Genomic DNA, 24399 nt, shown 5'->3' with positions numbered 1-24399 from the left:
GGCTAGTTTTGGTAAAACTCCTATTTGTTGTTATTAGGCTACTTCAGATACTTCAGGTTCGGTAAAGACTTATCACCATTGTGGTTGCCTAGGACACACCCAACATTGTTGTTGAAAATTTCATAACAAACTACCTCAACAACAATTTGCTAATTCCACTTATTGATTCTACTGCTTCATCATCTCCACAGTTTGAGGGTAAGACAGTGAAGATGTTTGATGAGGATTATGCACGTTTTACCCAGTTTTAGATTTCCCAGTCATACTCGCCCCCAACTGCTTCATTTGTTTAGACAGATAATGTCACTGCATGTCTTTCTATTACTTTCCGTCCCTGAATCATTGATTCAAGTGTCTCAGATCATATGACTGGGGTCTCAGGTATATTTTCTTCTTTTCATAAGTTGTCCTTTAATGTTACTTTAGTTGATAGTTCTTTAGCTAAAGTTATTGATCCTGACATTCCTTTATCCTTGTCTTTTGTTCTTTATTTACTTAAGTTCTTTTTTAATTTTTTGTCGATTAATAGGTTTATCAAACTTATAAGTGTTTAGTAGCTTTTTTCTCTGGTTGTTGTGTATTTTAGGATCGTGCGACAAAGAAGATGATTGGTATAAGTCGTGAATCAGGAGAGTGTATATACTTGAGGACACTCATCTGTGACGTGTTCAAGTGTGGCATCACCTCACCAAGTTTATTGTTGTTTGCGTCATCCTTCGTTGGAGAGTTTAAAACTTTTAGATACTCGTTTCGATATCTTTCTAGTTTAAACTATAAGTCCTATTAGTTTGAAAAGTTTCACCGTGTAAGTTATCCCACTTGAGTCAATAAATGGTCTGATCAATCTTTTTCTTTAGTTTATTTGGATGTATGGGGTCTTTGTTCAGTTGTTTCTAAGTTAGGTTTTCAGAATTTTGTTTCTTTGTTGATGACTATTCCAGAGTTACTTGGATTTAATAAATGAAAAATTATTCAGATTTGTTCTCTATTTGTTGTGCATTTGTGAATAAAGTTCATACTCAATTATTTTAGACTCCTTTGTGCATTCTTAGTAGTGATAATGCTAATAAGTACTTTTCTACTCCTTTTAAATTTATGGTTCAATATGATATTATTCATCAATCTTTTTGTGTCGGCACCCCCAACAAAACGGTGTGGCAGAAAGTAAGAATACACATTTAATGAAGGTCACACGGTCTCTTCTGTTTGAGATGAAAGTGTCCAAACCTTTTTGGATAGATGCTGTTTTAACTACATGTTGTTATCACATTAACCGTATATTTTCTTTTGTTTTATATGATAGTATTCCTCACTCTTTGTTATTTCCTTTTGAACCTTTGTTTGCTTTACCACCACGTGTCTTTAGTAGCATTTGTTTTCTTCGTGATCATCGTCCTTGAGTTTTGATGTTGGATCCTAAAGCTCTTAAATATCTTTTTGTTGGTTATTCTCGTACCCAAAAGGGTTATCACCATTATTCGTTTGAGTTCATTGCAAATGTTTTCTTCTTTGAGTCCACCCCTTATGTTGATTCTTCTTTTGTTGATTTGATTTGGATGATGATCTTCATTTATATATTCTGTCTTCTATTACTCAGGTTCCACAGGTTTCTTCACCATCGTCAACACCAAGTCTCCACTTCCTTTGCCGTCACGACCTCCTATTGTGTACCAAGGCCACCTTCAGAAAGTTTGGACCCCACTCGATTTATCTACTTTTACCCCATCTTTTTTGCCTGCTGATCCTACAATAGGTAATTCTCCTTCCCTTAATGCTTCTTCTGATCTTGATGTCTCTATTGCTCTTCGTAAGAGTGTTCAGAGTTATATCAAACATCTTATTTCTAACTTTGTGTCTTACTTTGGTTTGTCCTCTAGTTTTCATTCTTGTTTGATTATTGTTGAAAATCATCTTATTTCAAAGCCTGCTGTAGCGACATTATCTATTCCTGGTTGGAGGGCTGCTATAAATGATGAACTGTTAGCATATCAGACATGGGATCTTGTATCGTTACCCTTAGGTAAATCAGCTAGTGATTGTCGTTGGGTTTATGTGGTGAAGGTTAATCCTAATGGTTCTTTAGTACGTTTGAAGGACAAACTTGTGGCAAAGGGCTATGCCTAAGTGTATGGCATTGATTACTTGGATATTTTATTTCCTTGTGACTAAGCTTACTTTTATTCATATTTTGATTTCTCTTGTTGTTACTAACCATTGACCCTTATTTCAGTTAGATGCTTAGAATATTTTAATGCAAGGGGATCTCCATGAAGAAGTTTATATGGAGCAACCTCCTAATTTGTTGCTCAAGGGGAGTATGGGATGGTGTGTAAGTTGAAGAAGTCTTCGTATGGACTGAAATAATCGTCTCCGGTGTGGTTTGGTCGATTCACTGAGGTTGTATTAGAGTTTAGGCTGACACGATGTGGTAGTGACCATTCAATATTTTTTTCGATGTTATGATGTAGAAAGGATATTTCTTATTGTATATGTGGATGATATTGTTATTACATGAAATGATTCTTAAGGTATTGAGAACTTGAAGATATATTTACAGCAGAAATTTCAGACTAAAGATTTGAGAAGGTTGAAGTAATTCTTGTAAGATATTTTTAAATATTTGTGGGCTTAATTAATTATACCCTAGCTATTGGTGTGGGTCCATGGACATAAACCTGGTCGGGACTACTTTAAGGTTAATGGGGGTATACTAATCTTTTCCATTGTGGGGGTGGATTGGATTAGAGTTTTGTATTTAATATAAATACATGGTTAGAGTCCCTGGAGTCACTTGATCTCATTCTTTGTTCTTCCCACTAAGAATGTGAGGGGTGTGTGAGACAAGGAGACTGGAGAAGATCTAGACCGAGGGAGGCACTCCTAAAGAGATTGCTATCATTATTGATCGATGGTGAATCAAGCTTTGGAGCATTTCTTAGTATCGTTCTTCGCCAACATACGTGGGTGCCAGGTACACCTTATTTCTCTGTTCTTTTATTCAGTCGTGTTATAGATCTCTGTATGGGATGGATTCGGGTTTGACAAAATCCAAGGATTTTCTAACAAGTGGTATCAGAGCCATCCATATAGACCTAGAATCGATTGGTTACATGTTTAAGAGCTTGAATCGATTTTTCAACGGCGAAAAATGGATTTTTGGCCGTTGCCAAATTTTTTCATCAGAGGAATTTTAAATTTTTTATACCAGATTGTAGAGCTTACCTAGATGAACAAATTGGTGGGTGGATCACCACCGTCGGCAGTTGGACGCGCCGCCACACGCTGGCCAAGGCGGTGAGTGAGATCCACTCGACAGAGTAAAGAAAAAATAACGAAAGGATTATGATGTTAGCATGACGTAATAGGGTTGACGTCACAATGACGTCGGTTGGTTGTTGCTTGTGAGTCAAGACTGACCCGGTCAAACTAAACCCGGAACCGGTCAAAGATAGCGTTGACCCAGTCAAAGTCAACCTGGGCCGGTCAACGGACCCGACCTAAGACCCGAAAGGTTTAACTCATTTGTTCGACTCGACGACCCGATCCGATGGACCGGGGTTGGACTGGATTGGATCAGACCGGTTGCGGTCTGGTTTGATATGGTTTGAACCAAAGAACTTAACTTGAACTGGTTTGGTTTTATTTCTGAATCAGAAACTTCCAATAGCCCAAGTGGGTTCGTTTGGATGAATTTTGAGGTGTGGTTTTTCTGGTGTGTCCGTTTTTTCATGCTCTTCGATTTGATATACAATTCGGCATATCTTGGGTAATCAGAGACCATGGTTTTGGTAATTCTTATATTTTTTAATAATCTTGAATGCATGGTATAATGACGCGTGGAGCATCGGATTGGGCTCCGATTTGGACTGATGTGTCTGATTCTCAGAAACGTATTTTAGGGTACGTTGTTTGGGTACTGTTGACACCTTCAAGGATCTGTTTTGATGGTTTTGTCTATATTTGACTAGGTTTTCTCAAATTTTATTTTTAATAACGATAGGTAGTGGGTGTCCCGGTTTTGAGGTTTGAGGTACTTGAATGTATCAAAGTGACTTTGATGTCAAAGCTAATTTTGTGCATGAATTTTGGAATCCCCAATTTTATTGCAGAGGTTAGGTTTGTAATGTGTCATGATAGAATGAGGTGGGATCCACCAAAGTGGCATGCCTGATTTTATTGTGATATTTTTGTAATTCAAGGATACACAATTATATTAGCAGCAAAGTTGATAATGATCATCCAAAGGTGGCATTGTCCAAGTTTAGAAGTTTTTATGCAGAAGAAATGGAGAAGCATGGCCTAGGGGTTTCTTCACCCAAAGGTGGAGGAGATTTTCGAACGTCATTGCTTTCTCGCAGTAGTTACATTGAGAGGACCAGTGCATTTTTTGATCCAAAGGTTGGAAAATGTAATACGGTCAGAACTCTTGTTTGCTAATTTTGATTGTTGGCGTGTTTTATTAGATGTGGGTATATCACACCAAAGTGTTGGTGACATTTGCCTAAAGGTGATGTCACCTAAGTTAACACATATTAAAAATAACAGTAATCCAGGGGTCCCTTCTGCCCAAAGGTGATAGAATTTTCGGGAGTTGTTCCTTTCACGGTATATGCAGATGAATAAGAGAACCAGTGCACTCCTAGCTCAAAGGATAGAGGTGTAGTAACGATTGCAACTCTTATTCGATTTTATATTGGTAAGCGCACTGGTTGTGTTATTGACTGACATGGTTATTCATGTCTAATATCTTATTGATTGCTTCTTCTTCCATGCATGATGTCATATTTGGGAATATTTTCTGCTGTTCTTACTTGTATTAGAATAACTATAAGGAAAAATAAATTGTGGACCTAGGAGAGTATTTAGGGTTGGTATCAAACTTGATATGTTTAGAAACACTCTAGGAGATAAGATCAGGGTAAGAAAATAGGAACATGGAAGAAAGTAGTTGTGTTCAAAAGGTACTCTTGTTGAAACTAAAAGGTCTGGTGGTACTGGGGCATAAGGTTTTGTGATATTGAGCCACACAGAAATTTAGTCAGTTGTTTTAAGAATTTGGTACAGCCTTCTTGTTGATTTATTGCATGTTTTAATTAATCAGTGGGAGCTTATTGCTTGTTTTGTTTATTTAATGGGAGCTCAGTGGGAGCTTGTTTATTATGCTTAACTGTTATGTTGCATGCTTGGTTTGTGAAGCATAGAAATTATGAATATACATGTTTATGTTGGGTTTATTGAGCATAAATGTTTATGAGTATGCATGGTTTGCTTGATTTAACAGTTGTATGTATATATTTATTGATATGTGAATGTTTCAAGGCGGTAATGCCATGGTTTCATGGTGATAATAGCCAAAGGCGGTATTTAGCCAAAGTTAGGTATTAACCGATTTTGTGGCGGTTTGCCCAAGGAATGGTGGTTAATATCAAAGTAAAGGAGGACCCATAAGGGCTTGACAACAAGGAATATGTGATCATAGGTTGGTTGTCACGGTTAATTTTCCATTGCGATTCTAGTTAACAAGTAGGCTTGTGTTTGTGACTGACAGAAAGTTGTATGCCGTATATTGAGGTGTATCTTCTGCTGTTGTTCGACATGAGTTTATTTGTTGGCTGTTTCAAGGTTTTAAAGTAATAGTTTGCAATGTGACTTACAAGTCAAGCCAGTAGGGAGGTGTGTATAATTAATGTAGCCCAAGTGGGAGATTGTAAGATATTTTCAAATATTTGTGGGCTTAATTAATTATATCCTAGCTATTGGTGCGGGTCCATGGGCATAAACCCAGTCTGGGACTACTTTAAGGTTAATGGGGGTATACTAGTCTTTTCCATTGTGGGGGTGGATTGGATTAGGGTTTTGTATTTATTATAAATACATGGTTAGGATCCCTGCAGTCACTTGATCTCATTCTCTGTTCTTCCCACTAAGAATGTGAGGGGTGTGTGAGGCAAGGAGACTAGAGAAGATCCAAACCGAGGGAGGCATTCTTAAAGAGATTGCTATCATTATTGATCGAGGGTGAATCAAGCTTTGGAGCTTTTCTAGTATCGTTCTTCGCCAACATACGTGGGTGTGAGGTACACCTTATTTCCCTGTTCTTTCATTCAATCGTGTTCTAGATCTCTGTATGGGGATGGATTTAGGTTTGACAAAACCCAAGGATTTTCTAACAATTCTTGGGTGTGGAAGTGGCTCAGTCAAGGAATGGAATTTCTCTTTCACAGCAAAAGTATGTTATTGATCTTCTTTCAGAGGCAGGAATGCTAGGCTCTAAACCTCTAGATACTCTCATAGATCCTAATTTAAAGCTTACAGTTGATGATGGTGGTGTTTTGGATGATCTTGAGAAGTATCGTAGGCTTGTTGGAAAACTAAATTATCTAACTTTGACTCGACTTGACATTGGCTTTCCTGTCAGTGTTGTGAGTTAATTTCTATCTACTCCTCGGACATCTCACTGGGAGGCTGTTATGCTTGTCCTACGTTACCTCAAGAAGGCTCCTGAGCATGGTCTACTTTATGCTGATCATCACCATGGACGGATTGAGGGTTATTCAGATGCTGATTGGGCTGGATCTTCGGTTGATAGGAGGACAAGTACAGGTTATTATACATTTGTTGGAGGGAAACCTTGTGTCATGGAAGAGTAAGAAACAGAAAGTTGTGGCTCGATTTAGTGTAGAGTCAGAATATCGAGCCATGGCACATGGTATTTGTGATCTGATGTGGGTGAAATAGTTATTTGTTGAGCTTGGATTTTCAGACAATTTGCCGATGCAGATGTGGTGTGATAATCAAGCTGCTATCGAATCCTATGTTTCATGAATGAACGAAATACATTGCAGTAGATTGTCATTTTGTTCGAGAGAAGCTACAAAATGACTTATTTTGCCTTGTCAGGTTCATAGAGGGGTGCAGATGTGTTCACAAAATCTTTGGGGAGTGCGAGAATGGATTATATTTGTAACAAGTTGGGCATTATTAACATCTGTGCTCTAGTTTAAGGGTGAGTGTAAATCGAGACTTGTGAGTCTAGCGCTAATACCGAGATAAGGGAGGGGTAATTATATTTTGTTTTACTCTTTTATTCTAGTTATGTCCTTGGTGCTCTTTAGTTATTATATATTGAATTGAATGGGAGCTTTAGCATTAAGTTGTAACTCCCAAGGTTACAGAAAACCATCGTCTCTCTCTTTGTTCTCTTTCTCCCTTTTCTATTATCTTATCATTTACAAGGTTTAAAAATTTCACTTCCCTTCCATTTAATTTTCCTTGCAATCAAACGGTGCCACGATGATTTCAGGTTACTGAACACACACATGCAACCAAACGGAGCCAGTGATTTGAACTCGGGATACTGAAAAAACACACACGCGACCAAACAGAGCCGCAGTGATTTGAACTCGGGTTACTAAACACACACACACACACTCTCTCTCTCTTAAAAGCATCTCTAGCCGCACCTGCTTTTCATGCTCTCATTTCATTTAAACTTTAAAGAGAAACATATACAGTACCAGTGTGTATTTATTGATGGCTGTTGTACAATGACTATCAAATTAGAAAACCATCATTTACTCGATCGCTTCATTTAGAGGGGGACTCTCAAAATTGTACCACAAGAGAGAAAAAATTAATACCTTGAAAATCAGTATTAGTTGAGAATTGAGATGGGCTTCAGAGATTTCTTTCCATTCAAAAATCAATAGTATCCTAAGATAACAAATGAGTTCTGTATGATGAACAGAGATCTCTTTTCATTCCTTTTGACCTTCTTGTTATGACTTACACAATTAATAACTCAAGCGTGCAAACTATGATAAGTGGCATACTAAGTCACTGTAAATTATTGTAGTAACTACAACTCAAGTTAGTACTAATTCTTTCTTAACCAAGATAGGAACCTATCCTGAACACACTAAAGTCGCATGACATTTTGAGTGGTTCAATTTAGATATTTGTGAAAGGCTAAACACATGACCCCAACTGATCATATTGATGAGTTAGGTTTGCCTCTCCAATTTAACAATACAACCAACTTGTTCTGTGACGGTACAAATTTCTGTCTAAGGAGCTTTCATAGTTTTTTTTTTGTGTGTGTGTGTGTGTGTGGGGGGGGGGGGGGAGAGGGGTGTTGATATAGAGATAATTTGGTATTTTCTCAAAAATATTTTACACATAAAATATGCAGATGAGAAGGTTAACCAGCAGGTAAGATCTATAAAAGCAGCCCATTATTTTATACTATCAATTCAGCATCTGGTTCCACATGTTAAGAGAAAATAGATTGGATTTGGGCAAAAGAAAATACAAAGAAAGGGATATATGTAGGATTATTGAAGATGTTACTAAGAACATCTCACTCATAAAATGTGCATCACTCCACTTGGCTTCCTCTATCAGCATTGAAGTATAGAGATGCAGATTTTTTTATATTTTTTTATCTTAAGCTTAAATTACAAATAACCTATGTTACCACAAATCTAACCATTTTATTCGCCGTAGAAGAGACGAACAGGAATCGAACCCTATCCCACCAACAGAAGATGTAGTCTGGGAACACAATCTCCCCGGCTCTGGAACAGGCTTTAGCTGACGCAATGGGTAGGGATGCCTAGCAAAGTGATGGTGAATATTTAGTTTATTCCACAGCTAGTTCATAGGGCTATGTTACAGATCATGGTTCGATGGATAAAGCTTAAGGGTCTGCTTTTAAACTCCTGACTATGGCTTTCAAACGTCAGTTAACCTGAAACCCCTCTTTGGTCACTTAGTTTTGACTTACCTGATAAACTAGGAGTTTCATTCCGAAGTTCGTATCACTTGTTTGATATCTCGGGTCAAACGTCTTTGACGAACTAGACTTTGACTATTTGCATTGGAAATAAAAAATTCCTCCACCTATCAACTTTAAACCATAGGGAGTTGTATAGAATGAGTTTGAATCTTCCCAACTCAAGTCAAGCGAAGCGTAGTGAGGAAGGAAGTAAGGCTAAGTTCAATGCTTCTCGGGACTTCTCTTTTCTTCTTTCAAATTCTTCTCTTCTCTTCTTGCTTATCACCGACTTTCCGAGTGTAGTCTATAGTAGGAAGGGCCATTCTCGCAGGAAGTAGCATACTCATGTTGCTTGCTTTCGTTCCTTCCGTGTCGAAAGCCGGTTGAGTAATAGTTCAAATCTTTCTAAGTGGCTAGAGCATTAAGGATCAACGACCAGAATGGGGATTTTATAAAGGGGCAATTAGCTTTATTCAATGATTGAATCAAAAGTAAATAAATAGAAAATAAAAGTTCAATAAGGCATTTAGCATACAATTCAGTTTCCAAAAGTGGAAATATGGTTTGATTCCCCCATCAGCAATTCAGCTTGAAGGTGCACAATTGTTTTTTTTAGTATAGTTTCAACAACAAAGACCAGATGACAAAACAAAACTAGAATAGATAACTAAAATACGTATATGGTTCCCGCATTATATGGCTTACATATAAAATAGGAGTGTTTTCTACATCTCAGTTTACTACATAGTTGATCACCAAGGCAAAAGAAGGTATTTTCTTTGAGTGTAAATACAGGTACTATACCCATATCAAATGCAAGTTAACTATTACTGGAAAAATAAGTAGCATTCCCATTCTGGGCCGGTGCAATGATAAAAAAGAGATTAGGGCTCCCCCAAAAATAGCAGCTTTGAGTAGGCTAATAGTTAACCCCCTTCCAAGCAAATCCCAATTACAACACCTTCCATATGCACAAATGGAAAGGCAACTAGTTACCAGAAAGAAGAATTTGGCGAGGAAATAAAAGAAAAGATGAAAATATAGAAGGGATTTCCAAACAATAGCAAGAAGGAATTAAAAGACATGATTGGAATCATGTTTTAAGATGACAAAAGAACAATTGACCAACACACATTTTTCAACCTTTATCTTACAGTTCTTACTTGCACAGAAGGTTGGGAAGGGGTGGGGGGGGGGGGGGGAGAGGAACAAAAAACCATTGGCAAAGATAAATGATAGCAAAAACTACACTGAATATTTATTACTAATCTGTTCAATATATTAGATGAATCTAGTGCAAAACTCCAATGGCAATTCAACTGCACATGCCATCGGGAGGAACGAATGGGCTACTGCTCTGACAGTCATTCATAAGCACGAGTCTAATGCTTTCCTTTCTGCTTTATCTCCATTTAAGTATTGAGGAGGAAGTCAACAAAACTGATGGTTTACACCATTTTAGTTTGGATTTGCCGATGGATATGTACAAGGAACTCAACATAAGACAGCCCACTCGGTGTCTTATCTTCTACCATATATGAAAAGAACAACATCCCTGCAAATAACAAATACGAACATTACTTCAAGAAACAAGAATGTCAAATGTCCTCGAAAGCACTTAAGTATCACACTAACTGATCTCAGAATTATTTGGACTGTTGTAACACCCACTTTAAAAAATAAAACAACAATCAACATAAATTCTACTGACCATTTTTCAAATGCTGTAGACTTTTGCAAATCTAAAGAGATGGCAAGATAATTTGTGAAATGAACAAACAAATACATCTAGCAGAGTACGATGGGCAGTGATTGCAAAAAAACCCCAAGTGATATTATGTACATACAAAATTCATATCCCTTTTATACTGATAAACCACTTAGAAATAAAACAAAATCCACATGGATCCTAGGGCCTGTGCATGGGGGGTGGGGGGTGGGGGGTGGGGGAGCAAAGGGTTTTGGCCATTCAGGAGCACGACTGGTATACTTGAATTCAGGAGCACGACTGGTATACTTGAATTCATTAAGCTCCATTTCTTTCTTTTCAAAAAAAAAATAAAAAGAGAGGATTTTGGTATTCTAGAAATAAGACTTATTATGGTAATTCATCATTCATTTGACTATGGTCCCAGCTAGCTTGAGGAACTAAAATGTTCTGCTGAACTGACCTGAAGGATCTCCTTTCTTGCACACTCTTAGGCTGCAAAAACAAAAAAGAAAAGAATTGGGGACTTGTATATTGAATAGCAGATGTGTACTCAAATAAAATTTAAAGTAGAAGATCCAGGAGAATGTGACATACCGGAGGTAAGAGCATCTTTGACGTCTTATCTCATTAACAGCTTCATTTAGTTTCTTTGATAATGGATTGTCATATTGCTGCAGCACCAACTGATAAAGAGACAGAGTTTAGTACATTACTTCAAATGAGAAGCTACACTATTCACACACACACATGCAGGGACAAGCACAAATGGATCATGTTTGCTGGGTGAGTCACCTAACAAAAAGTATAGAGCTAACCAAGAAATATTCCACGTGGCAATTTAAATGATAGCCCTAAGAACTACACCTGCAGGCCACATCAGTCTCTACTCATGGTCTTTAGTTAGGAATTAATCAAAGATCCTCATAAGATAGGAGGGGGAGGCGCGGGGAGGTTTTGAGAAGAAAAGGGATCATAAATGACCTCTGTACATTGCTAAATCAAGAAGTGGAATATGTAACTGTCTAAGCTGCTGACCACTGATGAATTCCATCGACAGAGTTCCCACACACAAAAAAGAAAAAGAAAAAGAAAAAACCAATGTTTCCTTTGTCATTCTGCCATATGGCAGAAGTTGGTGGACCGTCAAGACAAGATTGTCTACACTAGACCATGCAAAGGAGATTTTTTACCATATGGAAGGTCAAAACATGGCAGAACCAGATCATAAAAAATATGGGAGAGCCACTGGAATTTCCATTTTATCAGTACCATTAGCAGCATCACCTCACGTTTGCCTTGTATTTCACTTCTGCCCAACATTTTATAAAAATGAGATTAAAAAAAAAAAGGGACATTTTGCCATGTAATTTTCAAATGTAGGCATATTTTGGGGATTTCAGCCCAAATATTCTGGTTGCAACAGGGGATAAAATCAAGATAATTTCAATGATTTTGGTAAAAAGCTAACTAAAATAAAATTACAATAATTTCTGTACATACAATTGAAATATATAACCAGGATCCAAATTGAAATTTGATTCCTTGATGCCACAGGAGATCTGGTTTTTGGACCAAAACTTGCTGAATGGGAAGGAAATGATTGCGGAACATGTGGACACTTTTTAAGTTACCAAATGAGCTGCTACCAAGAGCAACAACACAGCCTTATCCCAACTAAATGGGGTCGGCTACATGGATGTTGCTCTCCATTCAGCTCTATTTGAAGTCATAATTGTTCTAAATATCTTAACCAGTTGAACAGCAGAACACCAAACTTTCCTTTTTTTTTTTAAAAAATAAAAAATAAAAAACTAGGTGGCTGAGAAGAAGAAAAGTCTTGCTACATAACGGACATACAGTTAGGTGCAACAGGAATTGGAAACATAATCAATCTGACGAACCCAATCTAATGGAAGATTCAAATTATACAGACATATATGCACCCAAGAGCTACCAATAAAATTTTTTAAAAGAGGAAATAGAAATAGAAATACCTGGGTGGGAATTTCATTAATAGAGGAAACTTCAAATATTTGCTGCAGGATATCTGAATTAACCGAGTTCCCAACATATATCAAACAATCTTCACCATTCTCTAGGAGAAAGATTCCATCATCAGTTATATTATCACTCGAAAGTGGCTTTGAAGGGGGTACGAGAGATCCATCAGTCTCCTGCAAATGTATTTGAAATATTTAATTCGTTACAAAAAACACAAACAATATCACGAATAAAATTCAGAAGTGTGTTATACCTTTGAAACAAGGTCATGGATGGCCATCAAATTTGGATAAACAAAAGGAACTACCAATGGAGTGGAAATAGCGGAAACCCGACTAATCCAATAGGAACGATCATCTATTCGTCCATCAGCTCGCAATCCTATGCTTTTAACCAATGCTGCACACAGAGAAGAGAAGAAAAGTTAAGGAACCCATTACTCTTTATGCTCCTGGCTGATTGTTAGTAGTTTATATTTCTAAGTGTCTTTGTCTATTTAAGGTGCATCTAACATTGTAATGGTGTCATTGGTGTGCACAATAAAAATTATTAACAGTCACAAAAAGTTGAGACCCAGAGGTTTAGGGAATGGTTTGACTTGTCAATAATGACAGAGGCCAGCTTTATACATAATAAAAGTTACAACCCTAACAAACTAGGAAAGTAAGGTGTCAATGACTCAGCTATGACTCAGCATCCCTATCTACAACAACTATGACGGTTATCTCAACACTCCCTCTCAAGTTGGTGCAAAGATATCGTACATGCCCAACTTGGAAACAAGAGGATGAAACACCTTACAATTTAAACCCTTTGTAAACACATCAGCTATCTGATTGACAGAACTAACAAATGAAATACATATTATCCCTTGTTCAAGCTTCTATTTGATGAAGTGTCTGTCGATCTCGATGTGCTTCATTCTATCATATTGAACTGAGTTGTGAACAATACTAATGGCAGCCTTATTACCACAGTAGAGGTGCATAGGGTCTTCACCATGGAAGAAGAACTCGCGAGATCTCAACGAGTTTCTAGCTTTTTGAAGTGGTCGAGATGAGATGCTAGGCGAGTTCAAAAAATACACCTTCTCGGGCGAAATCTTGGTCGAGTCGAGAACTCGATCCGACCTAGATTTTGACCCTTTTTTCCTTTAAAGACATCAAGAACTCGACAGATCTCGTAAGTTTTTGTCGAGTTCCAGATTTCGACCCTTTTTTTCCCCTGTGAGCTGTTGCTGCCTCATTTTGCACCTGGATTTCAACGTACAACTGCTGCTGCCTCATTTTTTTCTTGTGTGCATTCAGAGTCACTGAGACCTTTTGAGGCTGCAGCATGAAGGTGGTGATGGTAACGGTGATGATGGTGGTGCTGGTGGTGGTGGCGGCATGCGGAGTGGTGGTTATTATGATGATCATCATGAGGGGATGCGCAAGCAGTACCAGTATGAGCCGGGGACGTAGGCGGGGCCTGTGCGTTACACAAGTGGGTCTCAGTTATGCATGCCACACAGGATCGAGACCATGGTGTCCCCACTACGTATAAGAGACAGAAGGGTCGCAAATAGTCACAAGCTCAAGATGATGACATGAGTATGAAGACCATGTTTGCAAGTTTCGGAAGCATGAGTATAGATACTACTAGTGAGCGCCAGTCGTGGCATTCATCCCAGCCTCATCATGACTATGATTATCGCCAGGAGAGCACCGGTTCGGAATATAGTGGCTATGATCAGTTTAGGCAGTCAGCACTTGAGCTCGACAATCCAAGCACTGGGTCAAATTTTGTGGACATATTCCCAGTCCCAAACCAACCACACCCATACATGCCTCAGTATGACAGTAACAGTGGATCTCACGCCTCATGGCAACCGACTCTTCTATACCCTAAGATAGGGGACTTGGAATATGTTGATGACAACACTTGTATGAGTACTGTGGCATACTATGTGCAACACTATAGTAGCATTATGACATGGGAAGAATATGTGGACCGAATCGTTCTGAATGAGTGAATGCATCACATTTTATGGGATGATAGATCATAGATGTAATATGTTAAACAAATTGATGTATTGTACACTTTAACATTTCTACTGCTTATTTAAGTTGTTTTACATTAATTGAATGCTTTCTATTACTAAATTATGTGTAGAGTAGGGTATTTTAGTATGTCACTGCCTACCAACCTAGGATCCTAAATGAAACTCCTATTTGGGCTTTGTTTTTGCAAAATCTAATAGTGCCATTGCGTTTAAATGGCCTAAAATAGGCTGAGTACCAAGTTTCAGCCCTAAAATAAGTTTAAAACCCATCCAAACCAGCCATCGAGTTGGAAAAAAAAAAAATTACCCCAACTCGTCGAGATCTCGACCCAACTTGCTATTTTGGCTGGTCGAAACCTATACTCGAGACGAGTTCTTCTTCTATGGTCTTCATAGGTAACTCCCAGATCACACATAAGCCCCTTAAGCCACATGAGCTCACAAATCCTTGTGCCATTTCACGATACTCAGCTTCAACACTGGAGTGGTACACAACCAACTGCTTCTTGCTTTGCCATGTAACAAGGTTGCCCCCAAGGAAAGAACAATATCCAGAAGTGGACCTTTGATCATCAATTGACCCAGCCCAATCAACATCAGTGAATGCTACTAGTTTCAAATGCCCATTATTGGAGAAGAGAAGACCTTTCCCCAGGAGCAAACTTCAACTATCTTAATATATGGCGTATAACTTCAAGATGTGATGTTCGAGGATCATAAAGGAACCAGCTAACAATGCCCACAACATAGGCTCTATCAGGCCGAGTATGGGACCAGTAGTTCAAATGCCTATTATTGGAGAAGAAAAGACCTTTCCCAGGAGCAGACTTCAAATATCTTAATATACGGTGTATTGCTTCAAGATGTGATGTCCGAGAATCATGAAAGAACTAGCTAACAATGCCCACATCATAGGCAATATCAAGCCGAGTATGGGATGGCTAGACTAATCGGCCAACAAGTGGTTGGTATTGTTCTTTGTCAACAGGTTCACCCATGGCACTGCTAAGTTGTTGATTAACCTCAATTAGAGAATCAGGCTTGCACCCAAGCATACCAGTCTCACTGCGAAAATCCAAGACATACTTTCGTTGGGAAAAAAAAAAATACCTCTGTTGGATCTTGCAACTTCGATCCCAAGGAAGTACCAGAGAGGCCCTATATCTTTGATCTTAAACTCCTTTGTGATTTTAAGTTGGAGATCTTAACATCATAGTTGTTACGGTGCCTAGGCGAACCAAGGCAACCGAGAGGGTTAAAAAACAGGGCGACACCAACAAGGCGACAAGGCATCACCTTGATAACTATGCTTAACAGCATTGTTGCCAGTAATCACTATATCGTCGACATAGACAATGAGGGCAGTAATTTGACTACAAATCCTTTTCACGAACAAGGTATGCTCAGCTTGACTCTGTCGACACCCAAACTTCTACATAGCTTTCAGGGTTCGACCAAACATGCCCTGGGAGATTGTTTGAGACCATATAACGACTTTTGTAACTTGCCGACACAGCCAACAGTGGATGTAGATGCAAAACCAGGAGGTATGTCCATGTAGACTTCTTCTTCGAGGTCCCAATTGAGAAATGCATTCTTGACATCTAACTGTTGAAGGTTCCATCCAAGATTAGTAGCACATGATAGCAATGCCCTGACAAAGTGCAAAGGTTTCTTGATAATCGATCTCATAGGTTTGGGTGAAGCCCTTGGCAATCAAGCGTGTCTTGTATCTCTCGATGATTCCATCTGCCCTTTGCTTGACTGTAAAAACCCATTTGCACCCAACTAACTTCTTCCCTTCAAGGTGAGGAACAAGTTCCCAGGTACCATTTTTGTTTAATGCTTGCATTTCCTCTAGCATGGTGGCCTTCCACTTCAGATCTTTGATGGCTTCTTTCCAATCCTATGGAATAGACACAGAAGACAATGAGGAAACAAAACTAAAATAGGAAGGAGATAAAGGCTCATAAGAAACAAAATATGAAATGGGATGTTGAGTACAGGAGCAAATTCCTTTTTGAATAGTGATGGGACGGTCATCATCTAAAGGGGCAATAGAAACATTATCAGGGACATTATCAAGTGTAGGAGAGAAATTAACTGATGTTGATCACGGTGGAAAAAAGAAGAGATTAGGCAGAAGAGCCGCTGCGGTGGAAGGCCCCACGGGTGGCCACGGAGAAGAACAAAACTCTAGAGATGAAAAGAAAAAACTTTTTAGGGTTTTGGTATCTGATACCAAGTAGAGAATCAGAGGTTTAGGGAATGATTCGACTTGTCAATGATGACAAAGGTCATCTTTATTTGTAATAAAGTTACAGCCCTAACAAACTAGGAAAGTAAGGTGTCAACCCACATATCTTTCAGAGACTAGTCATTACCTTGATAATTGTCTTTATTATAATTTTTAGTTTGAACCTAGAGTTCTAAATTACTTAGCATTTTCTTATTCTGTATCTTCTATGGCTAGGGAGTGTCATTAGAATCCTTTATACCCAGGGTTTTAGGAATATTCAAGTAAACAGAAATTAAGAGTTAAAGAAGGGTTTTTGTTTTTAAGTAGGTTCTATTCTGGAAAAGTAATAAACTATGTAGCCCCTAGTTCTGTTCCTGAACACTATGTAGCTCCCTTGTACTAGTGTTAGCTGGACATGACTTTAGTGTGGATGTGACACACACCAAATACTGAGATACATAGAAACAGCTGAAGGAAGAGATTAAGCACCTTCCCCTCCAACCTGCTCCTTTCTCAAAAACATCTTCACCAAGTCCCCTAATCCATACCATTTCAGGACCCATGTCCTTGTATCGTAAGTTTTGGGGGTCAGCTAGATCCAGCTCCTCAACATGTACATTACTTGAATGTCATTAAGATTAGTAGGTTTAGAATTGAGGGGGAGACTTGAGAGGGGTGGGGGTGGCCCTAATATGAGCACAAAGGGGAGAACCAGCAAATTAATGATAAATTTTGATATTGGTCAAATCAAAGATTGATACCTTCTAATTTATTGGCCTGCTATTGTAGCTATAGTGCTGTCCTTCTATCTCGTCACTGCTCATTGATTCAAATTTATAATGCATAGCTCTTGAAGAAATAACTTTATTCAGACCTTTTCCCATTGATTGCCTCATTTAATGGAAAAACTGAGCATTTGCAGGTATTGGCTTGTCTGTTTATTGCTCTGTTCTGGCCTACATATACCCCTGCTCAACTAGGCAATAACATGTACCAACACTTGGAGAATCAACGAGTAGACTGACCAATGAGGTGTTGGGTTCATTAAAGTGGCCGGTGAGCCTAAGCCACTGACTAACTTGTCTAAGAAGGAATCATTTGAAACATTTTTCACTCTCATTTGTATTTCTGGTTTCCCTTATTACTTGACTTTTTACTATTGTTGCCCATTGTTGTTCTACTATTAGTGTTTTTTCTTTTTAGTTCTCCCATGTTGGCAGGATCTAAACTTGTCTACCTTAAGATTTGGCCATTATCCTCGATTCTATCCATTTCCGGTTATCCAGTGCTTGGTTATTATCCTCCAGTCTATCCATTTCTGGTAAGCCAGTGGTCTCCTCAGATCTATATCCATTGATGATCCATTTTCCACTTATTGTACACTCTTTACAGCAGCAGCTACAGCCTAGAAAATCAGCAGTCTTAAGCCTTTGTTATCTAAACCTGTAATTGTAGTATTGTACCTCCATATTTGCTTGGAAATAATTCTAAGTTTCTAACTACAGTCCACAAAGGAGAATTTTTTTCAGCCCAAAATACCGGTTTCTTCATCAATAACCAGCTCCTAGTATGGCCCGCCCTAAATAACACAATCAAACTGAATCTCCAATTCATCAATAGCTAAATAAAATAAAGTTGAACCTCCAGAAACTGTAACGTTCTGGGTAAACATGCATTGCTTACCCTAATCCCAAAACCAATAGTTTCTTTTTCTTTTTAATATATTTACAACTCTGGAAGTCATGTTTATTAAATCTAAACCCCTTCCTGCTAGATAAGGCCCAACTACTTCATCAAATTTTTTTTCACCAAATCAAAACCCTAATAATAAATAAATAGTGAGATACTTGTGTGTCATGATTAAAAGAAGAAATATTACAGATAATATACTTGTGTGATGTGGTACCAGGAGTGGAGCAAAAAAGTGTTTTTCCAACAGCTATTATGAAGATAGATCTACATAAGGCTTATGATTCATTAAGCTGGAACTTCTTATTTGCAGTGATATGGCGGATAGGGTTTTCTTTGAAGTTCATTTTCTGGATAGAGGCTTGTGTAAATCGACAATATTTTCTGTGCTTTCAGAATAGCAGTCCAGCAGGTTTTTTTTCCGAGTGGCAGATAAGGGGGACCTATCTCCCCCTATCTTTTTACCATTGCTATGGAGACTGTTTCTACTATGATGGAGAAACTTGTGAGTGAAGGGTCTATTCAGCTACTTTCTCGATGTGTAAGTCTTTGCGCTTATCTCACCTTATGTTCGCAGATGCTCTAATGATCTTTGTGAAGGCCAACTACGAATCTGTTATGGCTAGTTTGCATACCTTAGATGAGTTTGCGACCTTTTTGAGGGTTGCATCTCTATAAGGCAAAAACCTCTATTATTTTAGGAGGAATTACCCATTCTAGCAGACTGCGATTTTTGGAATTGACAGGTTTTTCCGATAGCAAACTTCCTGTAAGGTACTTGGTGTTCCTCTCATTTTAGGAAAATTAGCTTTGACAGATTGTGCTCCAATTCTAGATATGGTGAGGCGGAAGCTTGAACGATAGAAGGCTCGATTCTTACCAATATGCCAGTCAATTGGAATTGATAAAATCGGTTCTTCAAGAGAGATATATTTACTAGTCCGGAATCTTTGGTTCTCCTGGTAATGTGATTTGTATACTTGAATCCTTGTTCTCGCACTTTCTTTGTCAGACCCAAACCTAGATGGAAAAATTCACTACATTTCTTAGGACTTGATTTGAAAACCTGCAATGGAAGGGGGATTAGGAATTAAACATATCAAAGACATGAATATGATGGGAATTTTGAAACAAAACCGGTGGATTGCCTTTAGCAGGAGTAGTCTATGGGTAAGATGGGTTCAACAAAGATATCTAAAAAATGATTCTATATTGCCAAGTAAACCCATTCAAAATTGCTCTTTGGTTTGGAATAAGATATTGAATTATACAGACCATATTGAGCCTTTTGTGCACAATCTAATCGGTGATGGAAGAAATACAAGATTATGGCTTGATAAGTGGCACCCAGCTGGAGTCTTGAACAAAACTTATGGTGACAGAACAGAATTAGATATGATGCAGGGGCACATAGAATGGCTCTTGTTCATGACATCATTAGGATGGAGATTGGAGACTTGGACCTGTTGTGTCTACGAATTTGATGGAGGCTTTGCCAGCTACTTCCCAACATATGTAAACTTCATTTGGTAGCTCAGGATTTGATGCTATGGAAAGGTACCTCTTCAGGCCTTTTTACTACTAAATCAGCTTGGGAGATTGTTCAAAATAAATCTCAAGTGGATTGAACTGACACAGTTTGATCAGCTCATTAGAAGACATATTGGAGTTATACCCTTTTGTGTATTCTGTTGGGCAGGTTTTGAAAGCAGAGACCATCTATACATTGAATGCCAGTTAACTTCATGCATATGGGGGGATATTCTTCAACTATGTTTCCAGAATAGGAGACAAATCCAGAAAAGTGTGGAGTCTTCATGGGTCAGACATGAATTTGGAGGTGCAGACTCGATTGGAATTATTGGAAAGCTAGCATTTTGCTCATCTATTCATCACTTGTGGCAGGAACAAAGCTTCCGGATATTTAAAGACAGAACAAGGACTAGGCTTCAGATTTGTGATGCAATTAAGGAAGATGTCCAAATCAGGTGTAGCTCTCTATCCCTCTGACCCTCTCTGGTGCTTGGATGCCAAAGAGCATTTATATTACAAAACATTGGGGAATTCAGGTTAATTGGATCATAGATTCATAGTTGTCACGGCGTCTAGGCGACCCAAGGCATTGGAGAAGGTCCAAAATCAAGGGGGCAACAATTAGGCGACCAAGGCACCCGGACGCCTAGGCAACGCCTTGACAACTATGAATTGGATTACTATGTTCCGACACCATGTTCCTTGTTTCCTCCCCCTGCACATGTAGTTGCTGAATCAGGATAGAGCTTCTTATGGGGGAAAGGGGGGGAGGGGGGAGGGGGGGGGGGGGCTGCTTCGTGATGATATTGGTTTCCCACTTTCCCTGTCTCTACAATACAGGAGTTGACACTGATAGTTCTGTCCTAACTATGGAGATGCTCACCATATATTGGGGTCTTGTTTGTGTACGGAGAAGAATTTATCTAAGATCTCTATCAGACGGGATTCCAAGTTGGCAATTGACATTTTGAAGAAAAAGCTTTCTGGGCCTTGGAGAGTCCAACACTTGAAGAGCTCAACCCTGCACTTAATTGAGAAACCTCATTGGTAGCTTCAGCATGTTTGGAGGGAGCAAAACCAACCAACAGATCACATTACATCATTGGCTACTGAATCTACGGAAATCATCGTATGCCCTAGGTTTTTTCTTAGGAGCTATGTAATTTTGTAAAGGATGATTCTGACATGTATTTACAATAGAAAATCTTCTTTTTGTTTAACAAAATTATTTACTTGTCAAAAAAATAAAAATTCTAATCGAAACTTGTACATTGCTAAAATTACATCACAAAAAAGAAACCTCAAGAAGAACCGCAATGAAAAGAAAGGGAACTCAAAATACACACAGACATGTTGATGCCTACCATGTCATGGAATACAGGGATTACAGGCACAAAAAAGGAAACATACCAAACTCCAGATAGAAGCTCACTATAGATGAAGTAATCAAGCATTTCTAACTGGAACATCTACTCTAATATTCTGACCTTTTATAGTCTCGAACCCAACAGTTTCGACAAACACATTTAGCATATCTAAATACTCTTATCTTCACTTAATACTTAATTTCAGCAACCCAAGCATTAAGCTTTTTATATTCTGAATCACAGTTATGCTCCAGGTGTATGTTATTGAGTGATTCAGCCTCTCATTTTAGAGATCACAATTGAGAGAGGGGAAGAAAGTCTCTATAACACAGGATATAGACTATTAAACACATAAAGTTAGTACCATAAAGTTCATTTTTCAAATAACTCAAATATTGAAAGAACATACCGAGGATATATGGAGGCAATACAAGATAAAGGTAGAACCATAAAGTTCATTTTCAAATAACTCAAATATGGAAAGAACATACCGAGGATATACAGAGGCAAAAGCTTAAGAGCCTCAGGAAGAATCAGTTGTCCTGATGATGATACTGTAGCACAATACTTACGATATGAATGCAGAATGTTTATGCAGAAGTTTGTCATCTGTTCTCGTATTTGTGGAATAGGGCTAGTAGGTGTTTCACTTGCCGCTACAGATGGCATAAAATTGAAAATGATCAGTATCCCCAACATGAAGAGAGAGCTATTGATGAAAACAAGTACGGATCATGCCATCATAAGAGTAGAGCTAGTAGATAAAAATATAACGTTAAATAAGAAACAAAGGAAACAATTAATGCTGGATATTTCTAAATGTTTTGAACAGTTTGGCAGGAGTGAGGAAAGTGTTTAATGGAATGAAAAATACCTCAGGTGAAAAGTGGAGTACAGCCAGAAAAATTAGTCGAGGAAAAGACATAAGATGTGATCAATTACCTTGCTTCAAGAAACAGGCAAACTGGGTATCCAAATCAGCAGATCGGAACAGATTACTGAGCACAGTTGTGGATGGAAGTGATAAAGTAGTAACTCGGATTCTTCTTTGGCCGTATACAGTTGTGTAGAGAAGGGCACACTGGAAAGTAGAAAGCACAGTACAACCATAAGTTTAAAAGGGATTTCTTTCCCAGCTTGGATAAATACTATGGGAGACCCCAGGAAATCCATAGTATGTATGAAGAATATTTTATTTCTACCTGAAAAGCACACTCAGCCCCATCCTGCAATTTATCATCATGCTTTAAGGTGACCATAATAGTTTTGTCACAGTCAATCTGCAGAAAACACCAGCACTGGTCAGAGGTACTAATATCCATCATGTAGCAGCATCCATATACTCAAGCGGTTTAATAGATAGTCTTGGTTAACAAAATACTATATCAATAATCCATAAATAAAAGCAGCAACAAAGATATATACACTCCACAAATGAAATCAGAGAAATTCAACAGCTTTTCAAGATAATAAATACTACAGCATTAGGTACGTCAGGTTACGTTTCAAAGATAGGAAAGATCACCAATAACATGAAAAGTTTAATATCAATATTCTGAGACCCAGTCCAGCCCAGATTCTCAGAGTAGTTGACTCATAACTCATCTCAACCAAATGTGATCGGCTACATGGATCCTACTTCACCAATTCAACTCTGTTTAAAGCCATGCTTGTTTGGTCAACCCAAAGCCACCAAATCTTTTCTCACCTCTCCTTCCCAAGTAATTTTTTGGTAAACTACTCGGTCTCAACGCCTCTAATCTGCAGTCTGCATCATATCATTCCTTACTGGTGCACTCAAAGGCCTGCATTGCAAATGCCCGTACCATAACAATTGCCTCTCCTTCAACTATCTTTTATTGGAGCCACTCTTAAATCATCTTGAATTTTTTTAATTCTATGGTTGGGTTGACCCCCAACCCAGTTTGGAAAAATAAAAAAAAAGGGTGGAACATCCCATTCACCTGAATGGTTCAACTGATGTAAATTTCTTTCTGTTCACTAGGTTCTCATTACTGGTTATCGTTGGCTTGTTACTTTTATTGCTTGCCATACACAGTTACCTGGATTTATTTGATGCATCAAAAGAGTGAAGTGTTTCATTGTTTTCAACTTTTTTACCCTATGGTCCGTACCTAGATTAACTTACCACCAAAATTCTCCATAGTGATAATGGCAGAGAATATTTGGAGGGTTCCTATCAGTCTTATCTTGCCACTGGAGGATTATCCATCAGACCAGTTGCATTGGTACACCAGCTCAAAATTGTGTGGCTGAATGCAAAAATAGGCATATGTTGGAGGTGGCCCGTGCTCTCATGTTTGAAATGAATGTTCCTCCCCAGTATTGGAGTGAAGCTGTTCTCGCTACTGCTTATCTCATCAACCAGATGCCGACTTGTGTCCTAGACTTCAAGGCTCATATTGCAGTTCTCCATGTTTCTTCTACCTTTCTTATGCCACCTAAAGTCTTTGGTTGCCTGTTTTGTCCGGAATCATAATCTCCATGGCAAGTTAGATCACAGGGGACTTAAGTGTGTGTTCATTGGATACTCTACTACCTAGAAGGGCTACAAGTGTTATCCCCTCCCCCCTTCTTTTCGGGTCCTTGTTTCTATGGACGTTGTATTCCATGAGTCTTCTGTCTACTACTCTCCGACACCTCTTCATGGGGGGAGGATACTTTTCTATTTGGTGAAGATGTGCCTCCGATAGTTCCCATCCATGCCTCTGATTCTACTTCTCAAGTTCCTTCAGTCCGGGGGAGTCTCCTGTTCATGTTCAGCCGCCCATGAAAGTATATGTTTGTCATCATCGTGAGCAGCAAATAGACACCACCCCCAGTGGCACCTATGACAACTGCACCACCACCTAGCCAGCCGTCATCTTCTGATCCAGGTCTTAATTCCCGATCAGGTAATACTCACTCTGATTCTCCTATTATTTCTAACCCATATACTTACCCATTGCTCTTCGAAAGGGAACGAGAGCTTGTACTCAACATCCTAATGTTAAAGTGGTTTCAGACAACTCTCTTTCT

At 38.6% G+C, this 24399-nt stretch overlaps 2 protein-coding genes across 4 annotated transcripts in view; both read right to left on the bottom strand.

Annotated features, from left to right (window-relative positions):
• Positions 1–9846, bottom strand: part of LOC122667514 (fatty acid amide hydrolase-like) — a 61877-nt gene extending 52031 nt beyond the window's left edge. The window contains exons 1-2 of the mRNA XM_043863795.1: positions 9836–9846; positions 6381–6390 (exon numbers count right to left, since the gene is read on the bottom strand). The gene's annotated coding sequence lies outside the window, so the exon portion shown is untranslated. The remainder of the gene's footprint in view (positions 1–6380; positions 6391–9835) is intronic.
• A 105-nt stretch (positions 9847–9951) lies between these two features.
• Positions 9952–24399, bottom strand: part of LOC122667513 (protein transport protein Sec24-like At4g32640) — a 107513-nt gene continuing 93065 nt past the window's right edge. For 2 of the 3 annotated variants that reach the window (XM_043863792.1, XM_043863793.1), the window contains 8 exons: positions 22563–22640; positions 22303–22441; positions 21852–22016; positions 12742–12887; positions 12482–12664; positions 11082–11170; positions 10948–10979; positions 9952–10331 (listed from right to left, as the gene is read on the bottom strand). In XM_043863792.1, coding sequence (XP_043719727.1) covers positions 10225–10331; positions 10948–10979; positions 11082–11170; positions 12482–12664; positions 12742–12887; positions 21852–22016; positions 22303–22441; positions 22563–22640 — 939 coding nt within the window. In that variant the 3' untranslated portion in view covers positions 9952–10224. The remainder of the gene's footprint in view (positions 10332–10947; positions 10980–11081; positions 11171–12481; positions 12665–12741; positions 12888–21851; positions 22017–22302; positions 22442–22562; positions 22641–24399) is intronic. The other variant, XM_043863794.1, reaches the window with a different exon arrangement.

Source organism: Telopea speciosissima, chromosome 7 (genome assembly GCF_018873765.1).
Source record: "Telopea speciosissima isolate NSW1024214 ecotype Mountain lineage chromosome 7, Tspe_v1, whole genome shotgun sequence".
Lineage (NCBI taxonomy): Eukaryota > Viridiplantae > Streptophyta > Magnoliopsida > Proteales > Proteaceae > Telopea > Telopea speciosissima.
The sequence above is the reverse complement of the archived record's forward strand: the minus strand, read 5'-3'. Positions and strand labels throughout refer to the sequence as shown.